This window comes from Crotalus tigris, unplaced genomic scaffold (genome assembly GCF_016545835.1).
Source record: "Crotalus tigris isolate CLP2741 ecotype Arizona unplaced genomic scaffold, ASM1654583v1 scf7180000019068.10715455, whole genome shotgun sequence".
NCBI lineage: Eukaryota > Metazoa > Chordata > Lepidosauria > Squamata > Viperidae > Crotalus > Crotalus tigris.
This window is the reverse complement of record NW_024097358.1, coordinates 1,859,159-1,876,354: the sequence shown is the minus strand read 5'-3', so window position 1 is coordinate 1,876,354 and position 17,196 is coordinate 1,859,159. Positions and strand designations below refer to the sequence as shown.

General features: G+C 38.4%; 1 protein-coding gene across 3 annotated transcripts in view; it reads right to left on the bottom strand.

Moving 5' to 3' along the window:
* Positions 1-17,196, bottom strand: part of AGBL1 (ATP/GTP binding protein like 1) — a 266,603-nt gene that overhangs the window by 112,567 nt on the left and 136,840 nt on the right. For all 3 annotated transcript variants that reach the window (XR_005558631.1, XM_039359254.1, XM_039359255.1), the window contains exons 20-21: positions 14,841-14,972; positions 8,292-8,468 (exon numbers count right to left, since the gene is read on the bottom strand). Coding sequence is in view for 2 of the 3 variants with exons in the window: in XM_039359254.1 (XP_039215188.1) it covers positions 8,292-8,468; positions 14,841-14,972 (309 nt within the window). In the remaining variant the exon portion in view is untranslated. The remainder of the gene's footprint in view (positions 1-8,291; positions 8,469-14,840; positions 14,973-17,196) is intronic.

The following is a 17,196-nucleotide window of genomic DNA, read 5'->3' as shown; positions in this document are numbered from 1 at the left end:
CTAATGCTCACCTGTCATACTGTTTTTGTTTGTTTGTTTTGATGGTTAATAGCACATCCTTGGAATAATGCAGAAATAATGATGCACTATTTCCCCTGTCAAACAAGAACATTGCTATGATTAAATTTCAGTCCTATGTATATTTACTCTTTAGCACTCACTCTTCCCAGTATGCATATGTCAATTTGCTTAGTGCTCATTTCTGCTGATTCAGGTAAAAAAGAAGAAAGAAGCTATTTCTTTGTAGGACAGCTTAGGAAAAGCTCTGTCTGCCTTCTCCCAAGAAAACACCATATTGACTTTCAATAATTCACCCATGAGGACAACCTTAAAACAATAACCTTTTTCTCTACTAGATCAGAGACTGTCAATGTCTAGGATAGGGAGAGGAGAAGAGATACACTATTCTCAAGATAGCATGCTCTGGGCCAGAGCAATGCTCAACCGCCAACTCAGCCCCATCAGCAAGGTTGCATGCCAATGTTGCATCCATTGTGAATCATGTGGGTCAACTGGGTCATTATTAAAGCCAAGCCCAAACCATGTACCTCAACCATGGCCTGTGGTGAATGCCCTCTAATACAAGGTGTTCAAATATAGGTTTTAGTTGCACTGGAGAGAGAGGCATAAGATAAAAGGTCTGCTCACTTGGTGGGTTGGATGGCTTGGAAGACTCAAAAACCCAGAAAATGAAATTCAGAAGTTGTGGGTGCTCCATCACACTTTTAAGAAGAGATTGGACAGCCACTTGTCTAAAATGGTATTATAGGGGCTTCTGCTTCAGCAGGAGGTTGAATTAAAAGAACTCCAAAATCCCTTCCAACTATTTTTCTGTTAAATTATTGTGCTCCCTCTGATCATTCCCATGACATACAGTCTTACATACGTATCTACAAAGCAGTTCAATCTTTATCAGAACTTTTTCTAAAAAATTTAGGTCAAGCCCCAAACAAAAGATATTTCAAGAATTGAAATAATCCAATGGACACTTTTCATCCAAGCCAGGAATGCTAATCAATTAGTAACTCAAGAAATAGCCCCAGAACGTGGATTTTTCTGCACATTCCCATCTACTGAATTATTGTCTTCAATCAACAAGAAAAATTTAAAAAATCAGAAAAAAATAAAAAGGTGCAGTTAAAAAAAGGTTGATGAGGTTCAGCTTCTTCATTTGTGAAGACCATTGGTATTGGCATTGTCTTCTCTTTAAAAGAGTTTTGCAAATCTCCTTCCCTTTCTCCTTCTTTTTTTCCATGAAAGAATGATGACCTTTTTGCTAAGACAAGTACTTACAATTCATCACCGTCCTCATTGCCTGCAAGAAGTGTGCAAAGTTCCCCATACTGTCTCTTGAGAACTTTGATTTTTTTTTTTTTCTTCCTGGATCAAGCTCCTCGTCAATAAATAGACAGGAGTATTCCCAGTCAGTCTTGCCCTTGTAGTGATTTATTTCAGCTAATACAGCAATAGTTTCTGGCTGGTTGATTTCTCTGTAATTTAGAGGAGTGAAATGGATTTTAAGCATTTACTTGGCATTTTGACAATCCAAGTGGGGAGGGGGCAAAATATCTATACCATCTTCATCTCATGGAAGTCACTCAACAACCAAGAAATGGGGCATGTTTTTAAATCTCCAGCAAATGTAAAGTTTAGGAACAACCAGATTAGATTAGGCCAAGGAATTATCTAATAAAGCATACTTTTTCTACAATGGATTGCCAACACTTAAAAAGCAATACAGGTAGTCCTTGACTTACGAACGCAATTGACCCCAAAAGTTCTGTTGTTCAGTGAGACATTTGTTAAGTGAGTTGTGCCCCATTTTACAACTTGTCTTGCTTCAGCTGTTAAGTGAATCACTGCAATTGATAAGTCAGTAACTTGGTTGTTAAGTGAATCAGGCTTCTCCATTGACTTTGCTTGTCAGAAGGTCACAAAAGGTGATCACATGACCTTGGGACACAGCAACAGTCATAGTGACTCAAACTCTTTCTATTCTTCACTCCCATGCATTTCCTTTACCGGTCACTTGGCCAGATTCTCGTGGAGAACTTAAGCTTGCAATAAATCTTTATACTCATTTGAACTGCGTGAATCTCCTGATTTCCCAGGCACTTGACATATATACCATTAACAGTGGACCAGCATTAGAGAGGTCAAAAATTGCCAGCCTAACCAGTGCCTGCAAGAAAATAATTGACCAATAATCTATGTTGCATAGAGGTAAGGATGGAGGTTAGAGATGATGGGATACAAAGCAGGGAGGAGGGGGGGGGAAATAAACATTTGGAGAAAGACAACTGGAGAGGCAAAGGAGTCACCTTGTAGGAGAGATGGGGGCATACAAATTTAATGAAGAAATGAATAGCAGAAAGTTGGGCTTTTGTCCAGTTCCTTGCTATAGTTTATACCAAAGTCGCACTTCTACAAACATTTCCATCATTTGATGGATATTTTTTGAGGAGGTTGCAAGGCATTAAAATGTCACCTATTGGAAAATAACAGCCTTAAGTTCACTTTAAATAGATTTAAGAATTGATATTTCCTTTTGGGTTGAGACAATCAAATCAGTGACTTAGTACAGTGTTTTGGAGCGGGATGACTGAGGCTCTTTGAAAGCTGCCTAAATCAGGAAATACTGCAAACATTTTTATGTTCCTAAAGCAGAACAGAGGGAAGTACACCCTTGGGCACATTTTAAGCGGCCTCCATTTTTTTGACTAAATGATAATGCTGAAGAAAAAGGAATAAGAATATTTAAAACAAAATTATGAAAAGATGACCCTATCATTATTATCTCCCAATCCAGTTGGGACTGAGCTTCCTAACTTGCAAAAATCATTTGCAATATGCTTGGAGAGGAAATTTTTATATGATTGTACAGCTCATTTGCTTCTTTACAGACCATACAACATAAAGATATTTTTTTTTAAAAAAAATGTTTTTCTCCCTTTTCCCTGATCACACTTCATATGTACCACTATAATGTATCTTATTTACAATTTATTCCATACTGAGCACTTCCTCTCCCCTAATCCTGCTATGGCAGAGAGGGAAAGGTTTTATTCCTGAGAGGAAGAAGTGAAGAACACAAAGAGTGAACATTAAAAATATATACTCCCAACAGAGACAAGCAAAGGCATGAAGGTCATGCCAGCTACCCAGCTAAAGCAAGCAAGCAAGCATTTATATCAGGCAGCAATGAAATAGGAAGATGCTGGAGGCAAATGACCACTTTAGTGATTTCATAAAAGATAACAATTGCACTTAGACTTATATAGTGCTCCACGGTGCTTTACAGCCCTCTCAAAGCGGTTTACAGAGTCAGCCTGTTGCTCCCAACAATCTGGATCCTCATTTTACTGACCTTGGAAGATGGAAACCTGAGTCAACCTTGAGGCAGTCAGGATCAAATTCCTGGCAGTGGGGAAGAGTTAGCCTGCAATGCTGCGTTGTGATCACTGTGCCACAAGGCCACAATACATCATCTCTGTATTTTATGGAGAAAGCCACACAGATGGATAAGATAAAATCTCAGAAGAGGCTCTTTAAAGACACTAACCAAATTATGCCAACAACTCTGGAGAACAACGCAGTGGTCAACAGATAGAAAGAAACCAGGCTACATACCAATACTAAAGAAAGGTAACTGGGCAGAATGTGCTAACTATTGTACAATATTCTAGCATTTAGAAAAGAATGAGATACATTATTGCTGATACATGCTAGATATTAGAAAAAGCCAAAGAATACAAAGATGACATCCATATCTGCTTCACTTATCACAATGTGTCAATCATCTCAGTTTGTGGGATGTCCCTAAAAAATGGGAAATCCACATCTTATTGTCCTTATATGAAACCTATGCACTGAATAGGTTACCATCTGGATAAAAGATGGCAAAACAGACTACCTCAAAGTCAGAAGAAGAAGAAGAAGAAGAAGAAGAAGAAGAAGAAGAAGAAGAAGAAGAAGAAGAAGAAGAAGAAGAAGAAGAAGAAGAAGAAGAAGAAGAGAAGAAGAAGAAGAAGAAGAAGAAGAAGAAGAAGAAGAAGAAGAAGAAGAAGAAGAAGAAGAAGAAGAAGAAGAAGAACTTGGAGGTCTTCTAGTCCACCCCCCCTGCTCAGGAAGGAAACCCTAAAGCATTTCAGACAAATTGTTATCCAGTCTCTTCTTAAAAATTGTTGGAACATTCACAACTTCTGGAGGCAAGTAGTTCCACTGATTAATTGTTCTATCTGTCAGGAAATTTCTCCTTAGTTCTAGGTCGCTTCTCTTCTTGATGAGTTTCCATCCATTGCTTCTTGTCCTGCCTTCAGGTCCTTTGGAGAATAGGTTGACCCCCTCTTCCTTGCGGCAACCCCTGAGACATTATATAAGGGATATGGCTTGTTCTACCATAGTTTACTGAATAAACCAAAACTGGCTATACATGCTAGGCATTACATTCTGGTTTGCTATGCGCAAAGGCTAAATTCGCACAACATAGTAAGCCATAACCCAGCAATGATATTATAGTACAATGTGGAATGTGAACTAGCTAAAGAATAGTGGCTGATTTCAACCTATGCTGCAAAGTTTACCGAAGATTTATTAAAATCAAATGAATAACATGCCTATGCATTGACCCTGCAGGTTTCCAATAATTCAACCATGTAATTGCAATAATTATAGTAATCACTGTAATTATTGTGACCCATGTGTAAGGTCAAGTGTTTGCCATGTATTAAGTCAAATTATTCCTTTTTAATCCCACACATGCTTTAAGGAGCTTGAAATGTTATAGAGGATTCTCATTCAACCCCATTTATCTTTATCTTAAACTTGTAAAATATATTCACTCAAGAAGTAAAGATGACTCACCAGACTGGCAGCTGTCTGCGGGAAGACTTTTCTTCATACTTCCAACCCAGCAAAGGAGGTAAAGCTGACAGCAGGCTGTGTTTACATTATAATCTGATATTATCAGTTCAAACCTATTTTTTCTAGTTAGCTGGAATGAAAGCATTGGATTTACAGAGACCGTACCTTAGTAGTAAGGCACCTATGAAATTTCTAAGGACTTGAGAATAATCACGCACGGCCCCCTTAAAGAGTTGTTAGTCAATTAGTATTGATCATACTCAGCTACATGGGTCAGTAATCTGATTTAGCACACAAATCTTCTTCTAATCCCATTTAGCATAGGCACCTTCTTACAATCCCATTGGGCTAGTCTTTAAATGAATCTTTGTATAACAAGTTAGAATACAACACGTTAGAATTGGGAAGGGGCATCTAAAAATAATGTTCTAAGTTTTATCCTGGAATAGTCATGAGGTCTGATCTCACAATGTCTTTCTGATTACTGCCTTCAGCCAAGTTTGATGGTTTTAGGAAACTCTTCAGCAAAATTTTAAGCTGGGTGGCTTAAATCTGCCAAAGTCCAGTGGGTAGAATTATCTCTGAACATCTATGAGGTTTCTCTTTTGTTTCCGAAGAAAGAAGGTGAAAATGTTGATCTGGGCCAACTTCAAATTTAATGACTTCCTTTCAATTTGAATTCATCAGTCATGGCGTGTTTCCCCAAAAGTAAGCCCTACCCCAAAAATAAGCACTAGTTTTGGGGCGAGGCACATGCCTAAAAATCAAGCTAGGGTGGGGGTGGGGGGGATGGAGTTTACCGTTGCAGCCAGACCTCCTATGGATCTTACCCAGCTGGCTCACTTCTTCTGCGGCCGAAGGAGCAGCTTCATTCTGCAGCTTCATTCTCAGACAGAGGCCTTTCCAGATAGCATTATGAATCCATAAAGAATGGCTTGTTCACAACCCACAACTATTATGTTCGTACAAGACGTCAAGCCAGTTTTTCCAGCTAGCACAAAATGTGATCTCAGCTTTGTCATTCCTTGCTAACTTACATGAGAAGGTCCCATTAAATATCCTGCCTAAGGCACTAAGACATTCTGGTTTAGGCACGACGCTGGGCAAAAAGGTCACCGTTATTCATAGACTGTTTTTACTGAAGCCATATAAGAGGAAAAGAGAGACCGACATAAAACAGACTGCTCAGTTCTACCTTTCCTTCCACAGTGTCCAATATTATTTGTAATAAATGAAAACCTCTTTGCAGTGTCTGTCCCTATACCCCAGGTGTCTGCTTGCTTGTTCCTTTGAAGTAGGATATATTTTGTGCACCGTTCCAGCTAAAGAGGACAAATCTATTTGTCTCCCAAATGTTCTCTCCATATTTCTCCTCTGTTTCCCATTCCAAACAGTTGTCCTGGAATCCTCTGCACACTTAGAACAGCTGTTATGGTTCCTTTTTTGCACTGCTTCACTGATGTATGGAGTGACAACTCTATGGAGATGGGAGGAAGGTCCCTAATTCTAACCGTAAACTTAATTGCTAAATAATTATTTGTCCGTTTGTTTGCATCTGCCAGGAAGGGAGGGAGGGAGGGAGGGAGGGAGGGAGGGAGGGAGGGAGGAAGGAAGGAAGGAAGGAAGGAAGGAAGGAAGGAAGGAAGGAAGGAAGGAAGGAAGGATCTTGGCATTTCTTTCTCCAAGGAGCTCATAAATGATTCCCTACCCAGACTTCATCTGCACTTAGATTTTAGAAGCAGAAATTCTGAAAAAGTAGGACAAGAATGGAAGACTCATCCTTGTTCAAACACATTGCTGTCCAATCTTTTTGGAGCGGGGGGAGGGAATTAAAGATTTCCAATGTGACCCAAACAACTCCTCAGCAACTAGTATGGAAGAGAGGAGGGCTGACTTGATTAAAGAAAGTAAGAGGGTGAGCAAAGAACATTTGTTTTACTTTCTTTTTTCATACCTTAGAATCATGCAGCACTGCCACAGTTTTCAACTATACAAGTTGCCTTTCTTTCTCTTGCTCACTCTAAGACACAATTACACAACCAGGAATACATGCATCTCTCAAAAACCTGTAGCCCCCAACAATCAAATACCCGCCCCCCACACACACACACATACCTTTGGGCATATAATAGCTCTCCACCAGCAATCAGCACCCAGATCAGCATAGATTTACTCGAAGGTTAACATCAGACCGACAATCAAGTAAACAATACCCCAATCAAGGAACTGCCAAACAAGCAACAGCAAACAGCCTAACCAAACACCAACACTGACAGGCAAGACACCAGAATATAAACTCAGAGCAAACCGCGCTCCTTCTAGCACTGATGATGTTACCTAGTTTGGGTAACGAAACGCCTACAAGAAAACAAGCAAGCTCAGAGAACACCAAGGACCCTCCCCCCATACAATAGCTCTGTTGAAGGCCTCTAAAGATGGAGATTGTCAAAATTAAACTTTAACGTGCTAGACGTGGCAAACTATTGAATACATAGAGAATAATCGTCAAACATAAATTTAATTTTAAATATGTTTCAGGGGTTGTGGAAAAAGGAACCACCTCAGATGGATAAATGGAAAGCTACTGTCACTCCTTTTGGGAAGAGGAATCGAGCGTGAGAGAAATTCACAAAGAAAATGGATGGGAGACTTTCTAACCCAATAGAGGAACTGTATACTGAAAAACCTACTGTTCAGATTTGAAGTAGTGATTACTGAAGCACAGGTAATTTAACTGGAAGAAACAAACAGGACACATCTGTAAGAACTAATGTTTGTCCTTGTAAAGGCTGGAAATTTGTTTTTCGTTAAATGTAGTGGAAGTATATAATTAATGCAGCCTTTCTCAACTTCAGCAACCTTAAGCTAGCTGGGCAATATCAGGAGTTGAACTCCACATATCTTAAAGATGCTAAAGTTGAGAAATACTGTATTAATGGGATAGTCTTCTGCCATGCTTTGGTCTGCTCCTGAGGTGGTGATGTATGACGCAATGAACTTATTGCCATTTTTTACAAGCAGCTCCAGGCTCCTTTATGCTCAGATATTCTTTTCCAGTCTTTGCTAATTGAATAGGACACATTGGCCTCCCAGGTTTTAGGGTTTTTTTTTTTCTGTTTGCTTTTTGAGTTAGCTAACATTGAAAATAATTTGTGCAGGTTGTTTTGTGAGCTTCTTAGCCAAAAGATGACTCACCAATATATTAGCAAATGCATAAATAGATTCATTTGCATATGCAACTTGAAGTCATGGAAATGAGGAGAAAGTGAGCTGCGGTACTCTGGAATAATGCTATATATTGGAGAAATTAAAGAAGCAGGCCTTTCAGCCAAATATTGGTGCTCTCCTTGCTGCTGAACTAAACTCTTGCTGCTTTGTCTTTAGAAAGATCCCGCAACCCCATGCTATTAAAATCAAGCGTACACTACCTTATAGAGTCCATGACTGCATCCAGAATAGGTGCTTTCCATGGTGTAGCTCCTTAGCACTCCTATTTCCCGCCAAACCACCACTCGGGCTGTGGAGTCACGCGACTTCTCCAGCAAGAAGCTGCAGCTACTCATCAGAAATGCAGGAGCCACTTTATCCAAGATCTTTGGCAGAGTCTGCAACATATCAAATAATTGCAACGTTACATAAAGGTGGCACAGTGGTTAGAATGCAGTATTGCAGGCAAATTCTGCCCACAGCCAGGAAATCGATCCTGACCAGCTCAAAGTTGACTCAGCCTTCCATCCTTCTGTGGTTGGCAAAATGAAGGCAGAGCTTGTTGGGGGCAATATCTTGATGTTGTAAGCTGCTTAGAGAGAGCTGTAAAGCACTAAGAAGCAGCATATAAGTCTAAGTGCTATTGCTATTAGATTTTATTTTATTCTTTATTTTGGTAGCAGCTTCTTATTTTTCCCCTTAAAAAAATCTTGGGTTGATTTTTAAATGGAACTAGGAATAGCTAGCCAACTTTGCTGGACTTGAAGTGGACTTTTTTTTTTCCAAATTTTGAACCGCCCATCTTCCTCAGAGAAGGACTCTGGGTGGTGAATTTCCTAGCCCTTGAATGAGGAAACTCAAAGAAATCTCAGATTTGTAGGGTAGACTGAGAAATTGGGGGGAGGGAGGGATAGAGTTAAACTGAGTTCTAGGGGAATGTGTTCATTTTTAAGCCATCCTAAGTGACATACACCTACTGATGAAAGTAAGCAGTGAATTGTAATAGTGCAAATTCACACCTTATTTCAAGATAGAGCAGTAGTGGGATTCAGCCAGTTCACACCAGTTCGTCAGAACCGGTAGCTATTTTTTTATTGCCCAGGCCCAGAATGGACTTCCAGAAGCAGCATCCACACAGAGGACTGGTTTTTCACATATCTGAATCACACCACTGAGACAGAGCCATGGATTAGCCTTAGGTGAACCTTTGTCCTGCAGCCCTAGTCCTTGATTGACTAATAAGAATTTATTTATTTGGTTTATTTATATTCCCACCTTTCTATTCAATTGAATATTGAACATCTGAGATTACAGAATTAGAGAGAGAAAGAGATAATACCTTGGTACATCTATAGGCTGTCATGGTTCTGATAGGTGAGACCAGTAAAAGAGAACTCCAAGGCAAAACTGTGCTGTCAATAATATAGCAATTCAGATAATTATAAGAATTCACTCGTGTGCATTGAATGGTGTGCATAAAATAAGAAAATGGAAGTGAAAGCTAGGAGGCAAAGATCTCTTGAATATCAGAATGAAAAGCTGGGAGTTTTTTGTTTTTGTTTAATTAGAAAGATGTCAGGCAGATACCAAATTTGTCTTTTTAATAACACAAACAATATGAAATAGCACTCATCAACACCATCAAAATCTCGATGGGCAGCAAATTAAAAACAAATAAAAGGCAATACATTATGCATAAGAGATTGATGGAATTTCATGCCACATTTGGATGATATTACATCAGGCTGCAGAGTATCAACTTTTTATCCATCATGTGAAAAGATAAGAACGGATAGGAAAAGCTCAACAGGGAAAACATGAAACAGTCTGCAATCCAATAGGTAGGCTAATCTATGATACAAGACTAAACCTAGAACTTGGAGATCAAATAGAAAACCTGTGCATTGAGGTTTTTAACAGGTCATAAATATGAGCCAGTTGCCAAATGTCCAAATTTTGATCACATGACTATGGGCATGCTACAATGTCATAAACATGAAAAAATGGTCATAAGTCACTTTTTTCAGTGCCGTTGTAACTTTGAACAGTCACTAAATGTACAGTTGTAAGTTGAGGACTACCTGTACTCTTAGAGCTTTCAACTACACTTTATCAATTTATTAAAGTATTTTTTTTTCTTTTTAACCCACTTTTATTTTTTTCAAGCTCTAGTTAATCTGGTTGCTAATAATGCTTTCTTTGTGGTAAAGATGGGAGATGTCTGTAACAAACTGGCTGGCGACTAGTTAGATAAATCCATTTGGAGAATGTATACCTTTTATTTTACCTAAGTAAATAAAATTACCACTGATTCCTGTAATTGAAGATACAGCTTTTCACTGATAAACTCTATTCCATGTCCGCTTTCATAAGAAAGCCAGGAAGTTTCACAGAATTTTCTGCCAACATTTTTGATCAGCGTGGAGAAGGAAAAAAAATATGACAGTTTCTGATTTGGAAAATCGTGGGTAGACCAAAAAGCAATGTTTGATATCTACCTCCTTCGTGTTGCTTCAAACTAACATGAGTTTGTTGCTGACAAAGATCCAAATTATATTAGGGAAATTGGCCTCAGCACAAGAAGATAGAAAATTGTCAGACAAATAAACAAAATTAACAAATCTTTGGCAAGGAATTCCTTGGGGGCAAGTCAATGTCACATCAATGGTCTTATTTATCCTTTTTTCCGGATTGCCCTCTAAGAGATATTTATTGGGAAAGCAACAAGAACAGAAATGCATCCTCCAGCTAAGTCTGCCATGTTATCTTCGGCATCATCCAAAATTACTTCACTTGTGCTTTCCCCCATTCAGCGTTATGAAACGAGAATTCGCTTTTGAAAACAAAGGAGAATTTTCCTGAGCGGAGGAGCATGATGATGTCTTTGTACTTACTGAGTGATAAGGAGGTTAAAAAGCTGCCTTTCCAATTTTTCATTGTACAGTTCTTCCTTTGGCAGTCTTAATTTTTACAGGCTTTCTCTCAAGGGAAGATATCAGGGGAGAATGTTTATCCTGGACCTTTTCAGATCAGAAAGGATGAGCAGTGACAGTATTTTCAGTGGAGCATTATCTACTACTTCCAGGAGGAAAGCAAACTCAAAAAAAACATTGACTAAAGAAATCAGAAAGATACCTCTTCTGCAGGGAATGGAAACTTGGAGGAAAACATAAAGTAAGACTTTTGGAAAGTGTTCCTAGCTTAGTCAAAGCACGGGCATCATTAGGGAGTCCTGAAAAGAAATGGTAGCAACTTTTTGAACACCCCCCCCCCATCACTGACTTTGAACATAGACCCATTTATACACAGAGCACAAAAATGGCATGAGGTCTCCTGAGATGTTAGTGGCCTCATCCAGTGTTACTTTGAGAAAGTGTAGAGAAAGGGGAAACAATGTTTTACCAACTAAAAATGTGACACTTCTCCAGTAATGCTACCGATCTGTTTATGCACTTGGCCATCAATCAATTAAGTGTTATAATGCACTCTTCAGAAATCAAAAGATGTTCAATGATGAGTGAATTTATTTTTTTCTTATCTTTTAAGACAAAAGAAAAATTGCCTTGCTTTGGTGCCATTAGCAGCAGCTAAGTCTCCAGAAATCAGCAAGATCCTTTTTTCACCCCAAGAGGAAGCTGAGCTGATGCAGATAACAGAAGACATGAAGAAATAAAATTAGTTCTGGTTGTGGCTTGACTGCTTTAAATTCTTGGGGTATCTCTCTTTGAAGGCTTTTAGATTTACTGGGAAACTCTAGAAGATGCAGAATGTTCTGATACATTGTGCTGGGTTTTAGCACTGGCTGTGTAATTTACTACTCAGTTACAATGGGATATCTAAGGATGTTTCATATGCTTGTATCTCTATTTTTAACACTGTGTTAAGCTATGGACTGTTATACTATAGGTTATGTTTTCACAACATGTCTATGGAGATTTCAGTCATCCAGATCATGGTTGTCCCAAAGATGCTTATTCAAAAGACAACTGGACTTTGTTTTTCCTTGAAGATGTTTCGCTTCTCATCCAAAAAACTTCTTCAGTTCTGACTGAATGTGGAGGATGGAAGGACTTATATTGTATTTATATGGTTGTAACAACACGGTCTTTTCAGCAGTTCCAAGAAGGTTTCACACCCATTTGCATGATTTAGGTGACCCTGAGGGCATAGATAAACCCCCAAGTGGATTCAACATCTCTCAGAGAGAGTTCTAACAATCAGATGGCTGCAAGGAATATAAATTCCCCAAATACAAACAAACCTACATATCATTCCTTGGTAAAAAGCCATGCATCCTATTTTTAGTCTTGCCCAATCCACCTTAAACAATAAGAAACTATATGTAGATAGCTGAGTTGACTTCAGCTCCTTAACGAAATAAAAATTCTCTTTCCAATCAACCTTTTATGTTAATTAAAGAACAATCCTGGTAGGTAAATGGTAAGTAGGCATGTATAGCACTCATTTGTAAACATTAGCAAATACCAATTTAATATTCTATTTGTTCTAACCGTATTTCTTGAATCTAAAGCTAATGATTTTCTCCCGTTTATTTTCTCATTAATTGTCTTTTAATTGTACATTTTCAAAAATAAAAGTAAAAGACCCATTTACAATATTGTGCTAAGATGCTGGGAAATGAAGGTGTGCTCTTTCTCTCCTAATACAACCAACCAAAGAATTCCTTTTCGTCTCACTAGAGCCCAGCTAGAATTTCTCAGGACAAATCTTGACCCCTCCAAGAAAAATGATGAATTTTTTTCTTATTTTCCCCCCCATCATCCTGGAGAAAGAACATATCTCTCAAAGGATTTCCATCAAACACTTCTCTTCATTGTCATTATTCTTAGACATAATTCCTTGGTTAGGTAAAGTTGGCGAGATGTCATCCTGATGGTTTTCAGCAGTTTTTACTTGCTCCCTTTCAGGAGTTTTGAGAACGAAAAGATGGGGGTAGGAAGGGGAGTAAGCCTGTTGAAAAGGGAGGAAGGAGTAGAATAGTGAGGTGTCAAACCTGCTCTGCAAGCCTGAACAGAATGTCTCTCTCCTCTAACCAACAGCAGACTGATGTTGAAAGCCTTCCATGCTCCGTTATCTGAAAACCTTTAATAGAAGATACCAACCATCATACCCAAGTTCTCTTGTGAGCAAGCTGCATGTACAAATCCTGAGATTTACAGGTAGACCTCAACTTACAACAGTCCACTTAGTGACCATTCAAAGTTACAACAAAAAAAAAGCAAAGTATCAGAAGGGTCACATCCTTCCCCATCCCTGTGTAATGAATATACAGTAGGCTACATAACTGACTACCAACAAGTGCAGTTTGCTCTGAGGTCTTTAGCTGTTGATTCAAAAATTCCTGAAGGAAACATTCATTCTTGGAATGAAATTGCCAGCGTTCTTCCATTCCCTCAGATTCAACAGAAGCACAACATTCAACCTGGACCATGAGCAGGAATAGTCAGTGCTGCTCTTTCAGGACCCTACCAGTGGATTAGACCACAATGAAGAATAAGAAACAATGAGAGTGGATGACGTATTCTCTCCTATAGATATTACTAGAGTCTGGAGCCATCCAGTGGAAAGAATTGATCAATTCCTTGTAAAAGTCAGCAGATAAAAGGTTAACATTCATACTCTGCATTAAAAAAATAGACAGAACTCCCTGTACCAAAATGTAGTAAATGGCCAGAACCTTCGACAGCTGCTAAAAGAGATTCTGCAGACAACCATACTAATCACATTTAAATAAATACTTCAATAAGGTATATAATATCTATGAAAAAAAATAGCACATAAAATAAGATGCATTGTGCGTTAAGGATATGCAGACCAAAAGAATTCTCTGATAAATGACATTATTAGTTAAAAAGATAATAAGGAGAAGATTCCTCAGAACTGTAGAATACTCTGCTAAGTCTGATAATATGAAAAAAAAAATGCCTTATGGGTACTGAATATCTTTTCTATGAGTTTTTTTATTGTTTTTTAAATGAATTAATTAAAAATGTTTCTTCCTAACAAATGTTTGGACAGAAAAATTAAATGCAGATCTTTGAAAAGTTTTTATCATTCAAGCACATATATCTCCCCTATTGGATCCTTTCTTTCTTTTTCTCTTTCTTTCTTTCTTTCATTCTCTCTCTCTCTCTCTCTCTCTCTCTCTTTCTTTTCTTTCTTTCTTCTTTTAATTATTATTTGCTTCTGGTTTTGCCTTAAGTTACTTTTCAATTTCACATTATTACTACCTTTTAGAAGGTTTTTTGGTTTGCTTGGTTTTGCAGAAACAACAAAATTGGGGGAAACAGGGGTTTAAAATTTTGCTGAACAGGAATATGACAGCTATGTGCTAGGACAGAAAAAAAAACCCCGTCATTTCCCAGTGCTGAGCTAGACATATAATCTTAGCCAATGAGGCTCCACTTGCCTTCTTCACCACCATTACAGAGAAAAATATGTAATCCATATTTTCCTGCTCCAATTGACAAGGAAATCCCTTGAATTCTGAGAACTGTTACTTGAAAAATAGTATTAATGCTTCAGTGTCCTAACCTATTTATGGATTTGCAGTGCCCTTGCCTCTTTTTTTCTGAATTGCTCTAAGGGACTGAGGTAAATATCAGTCTCCAGTTTTCCTGCTGCTGCACATCATCTGATTTTTTTTTTCCAAATGGAATTAAAAGTTGAAAGATTAAGCCAGAGATGATCAAGACAATTTAATTTGGACTATCTACGCAGATAAAGAGGCTGTAAGAAGTATGCTTTACCCGATAGCCAACATCTTCAGTAACCTTGGAGGTGTCTACTGTACATCCAGCCTGCCAAAGAGTCTCCTTTATGCTGCATCCATATAGAAAGACGTTCTTTCTCTGAGAATGTCCATGGTAATCACAAAACACCTGGGGATGGAAAAAGAAGAAGAAACCAACTAAACACTGATGTCTCATAGGACTGGGTTGAGCAGTTGCTAAGAAAATGCCGTACCACAACTGAATGATATGTAAATACAACGTTCACGATTGAAAGATGGTTTATCAAATAATTTACAGATGTTATACGCACAGTTTGTTATACTTTGTCCTGTTATAGAATGTACTTTAAGTTTCTGTTTTTCTTTCTGTAACATAAGATAATACTAATAGCACTGTTGAAGCCAGGGAAGTTGAATCATGTCCATTTTTGTTTTTAAAATGTACATTTAATAAAATTTGGAAGAAAAAGAAAGAAAGAAAATGCTGTACCAGAGTCAAAAGAAGTGAATGTTTTGACATATCTGAGCATCACCTCTAGGGAAATATATATGGAATCAAAAAGAACCAGTATTGAGGGGATTAGCAAAGTATCATGAATGACTTCAAAAGGGTTTCAAGATTTAGTTACCTGTCTCTTTATGCAAAATGGTTGATTCCTAATAAGAGTTAGGGACTGCACTTCACTTCCTTGACTTATATTTATCAAGTATTATCTTGCCTTCCATATCCTGAAGAACAAAGCCATTGAGAGTAGGCTGAGGAACCATCACTGGGGTAATGGTGGTTAGGGTCTAGATTAAGGAGAACCCACTTTCATCAATATTCAGATGTGCAAGACAAGAGGTGATTTTGATTTTCAGCCTAGCCTCCATCAAGGGTGGTGTGATGGCTCACTGGTTAAGATGGTGGGCTTGTTGGCTAGAAAGCCAACTGCCTGGGTTTGAGTTCCAAGCATTGTGCAATGGGGCAAGTTCCCATCTTTGCCTAGCTCCTGCCCACCTAGCAGTTTGAAAGCATGCAAATGAGAGTAGATAAATAGGTAGCACTTCAGTGGCAAGGAAACAGCCCTCCACAGCATCATGCTGGCCACATGACTGCAGGAGTGTCTTCGGACAGTGCTGGCTTAGGGGCCTTGAAATGGAAATGATAGATCGATAGATAAGCTTTATTGTCATTTTTTTCCCCTAGGCACAATGGCACACATTAAAAATGAAATTTAGTTGCTTCCTCTCAAAGTGTACACCTACATAACACTCATTTAAAACATACTATATACAACATATGTATAGACCTACACTCTTACATATAGGTAACATGTAAATATTAAACTCCGTCCATCTTGAATACTGTCCATCTTGAAATGAGCCCTACTCTCTGTAGTTGGCAATGACTAGCAGAGTAAAATCCACGCAGGGACTCCTTTCCTTTCCTACATCATGGGTATTTGGAGAAATTACTAGAGAAGGGGAATGCATGCCCCCTTGAGTTTTGTAAGCAAAGCTTGGGTATAAACCTAACCGAAGAAGTAATAAGAGTACCCAGTTGTAAGTTCTAACAGTGACATTGTATGTTTCCATAATTGTTCATTGCACAACACAATATAAGCATTTGGGTTACAAATGATGCTCTGTTGCTTCTAGGTAAGGCAACTTAGGCAGTTTTTAAATATGGTATGGGGGTGCATTGCTCTGCTTTCTTCACAGATCCAGAAAAACAACAGAATTACCCTGATAACAGTGGGCTTACCTCAACTACAGATCCATATTAACTTTATGCACTCAAGCATCCCACTTGCGTTCTCATTTACCATTCACAGATTCCTTAGGAAAATGAAGTCTTTCTTAACCCAGATTAAAGCTAGAGTATCCACATATGTTTTAAAGACCAGTTCTTTAAATAACATACTGAGAAATAACATGCTTTTTTGCTTCTAAACATCCCTTGCCATCCATCTTGTAAAAATCAAAACCTGTAGTTTGCAAAGCAATTAAATACCTCTTGCGTTTCTCTATATTCATAGCATACAACATGCCAATTTGAAGCATTGCATAGGCCAGCAATTATGTGAAAACATTTTTGTATGCTGTTATTTCACTCTGTAAAATCTCAGTGTCACAAAGAAGAGAATGTGACTTACCTTCCCAGTTTAACTGTTGTGTTTCTCCCCTAGTCATCCCCTAATGTAATCCATTTGCCTAGCTTCTGCTATTACAGGAATAGATAATAGTCACATCTTTTGCCTACACCAAATTTTATAAGCCTTTATAAGCAGTTATTGACTCTCATCACAGTGGAAAACTGGGGTTTATTCACACAGGGGGCTAATATTGACCCTGGCTTTTGAAGAACAATCCATTGTCCAGTTTTGCTG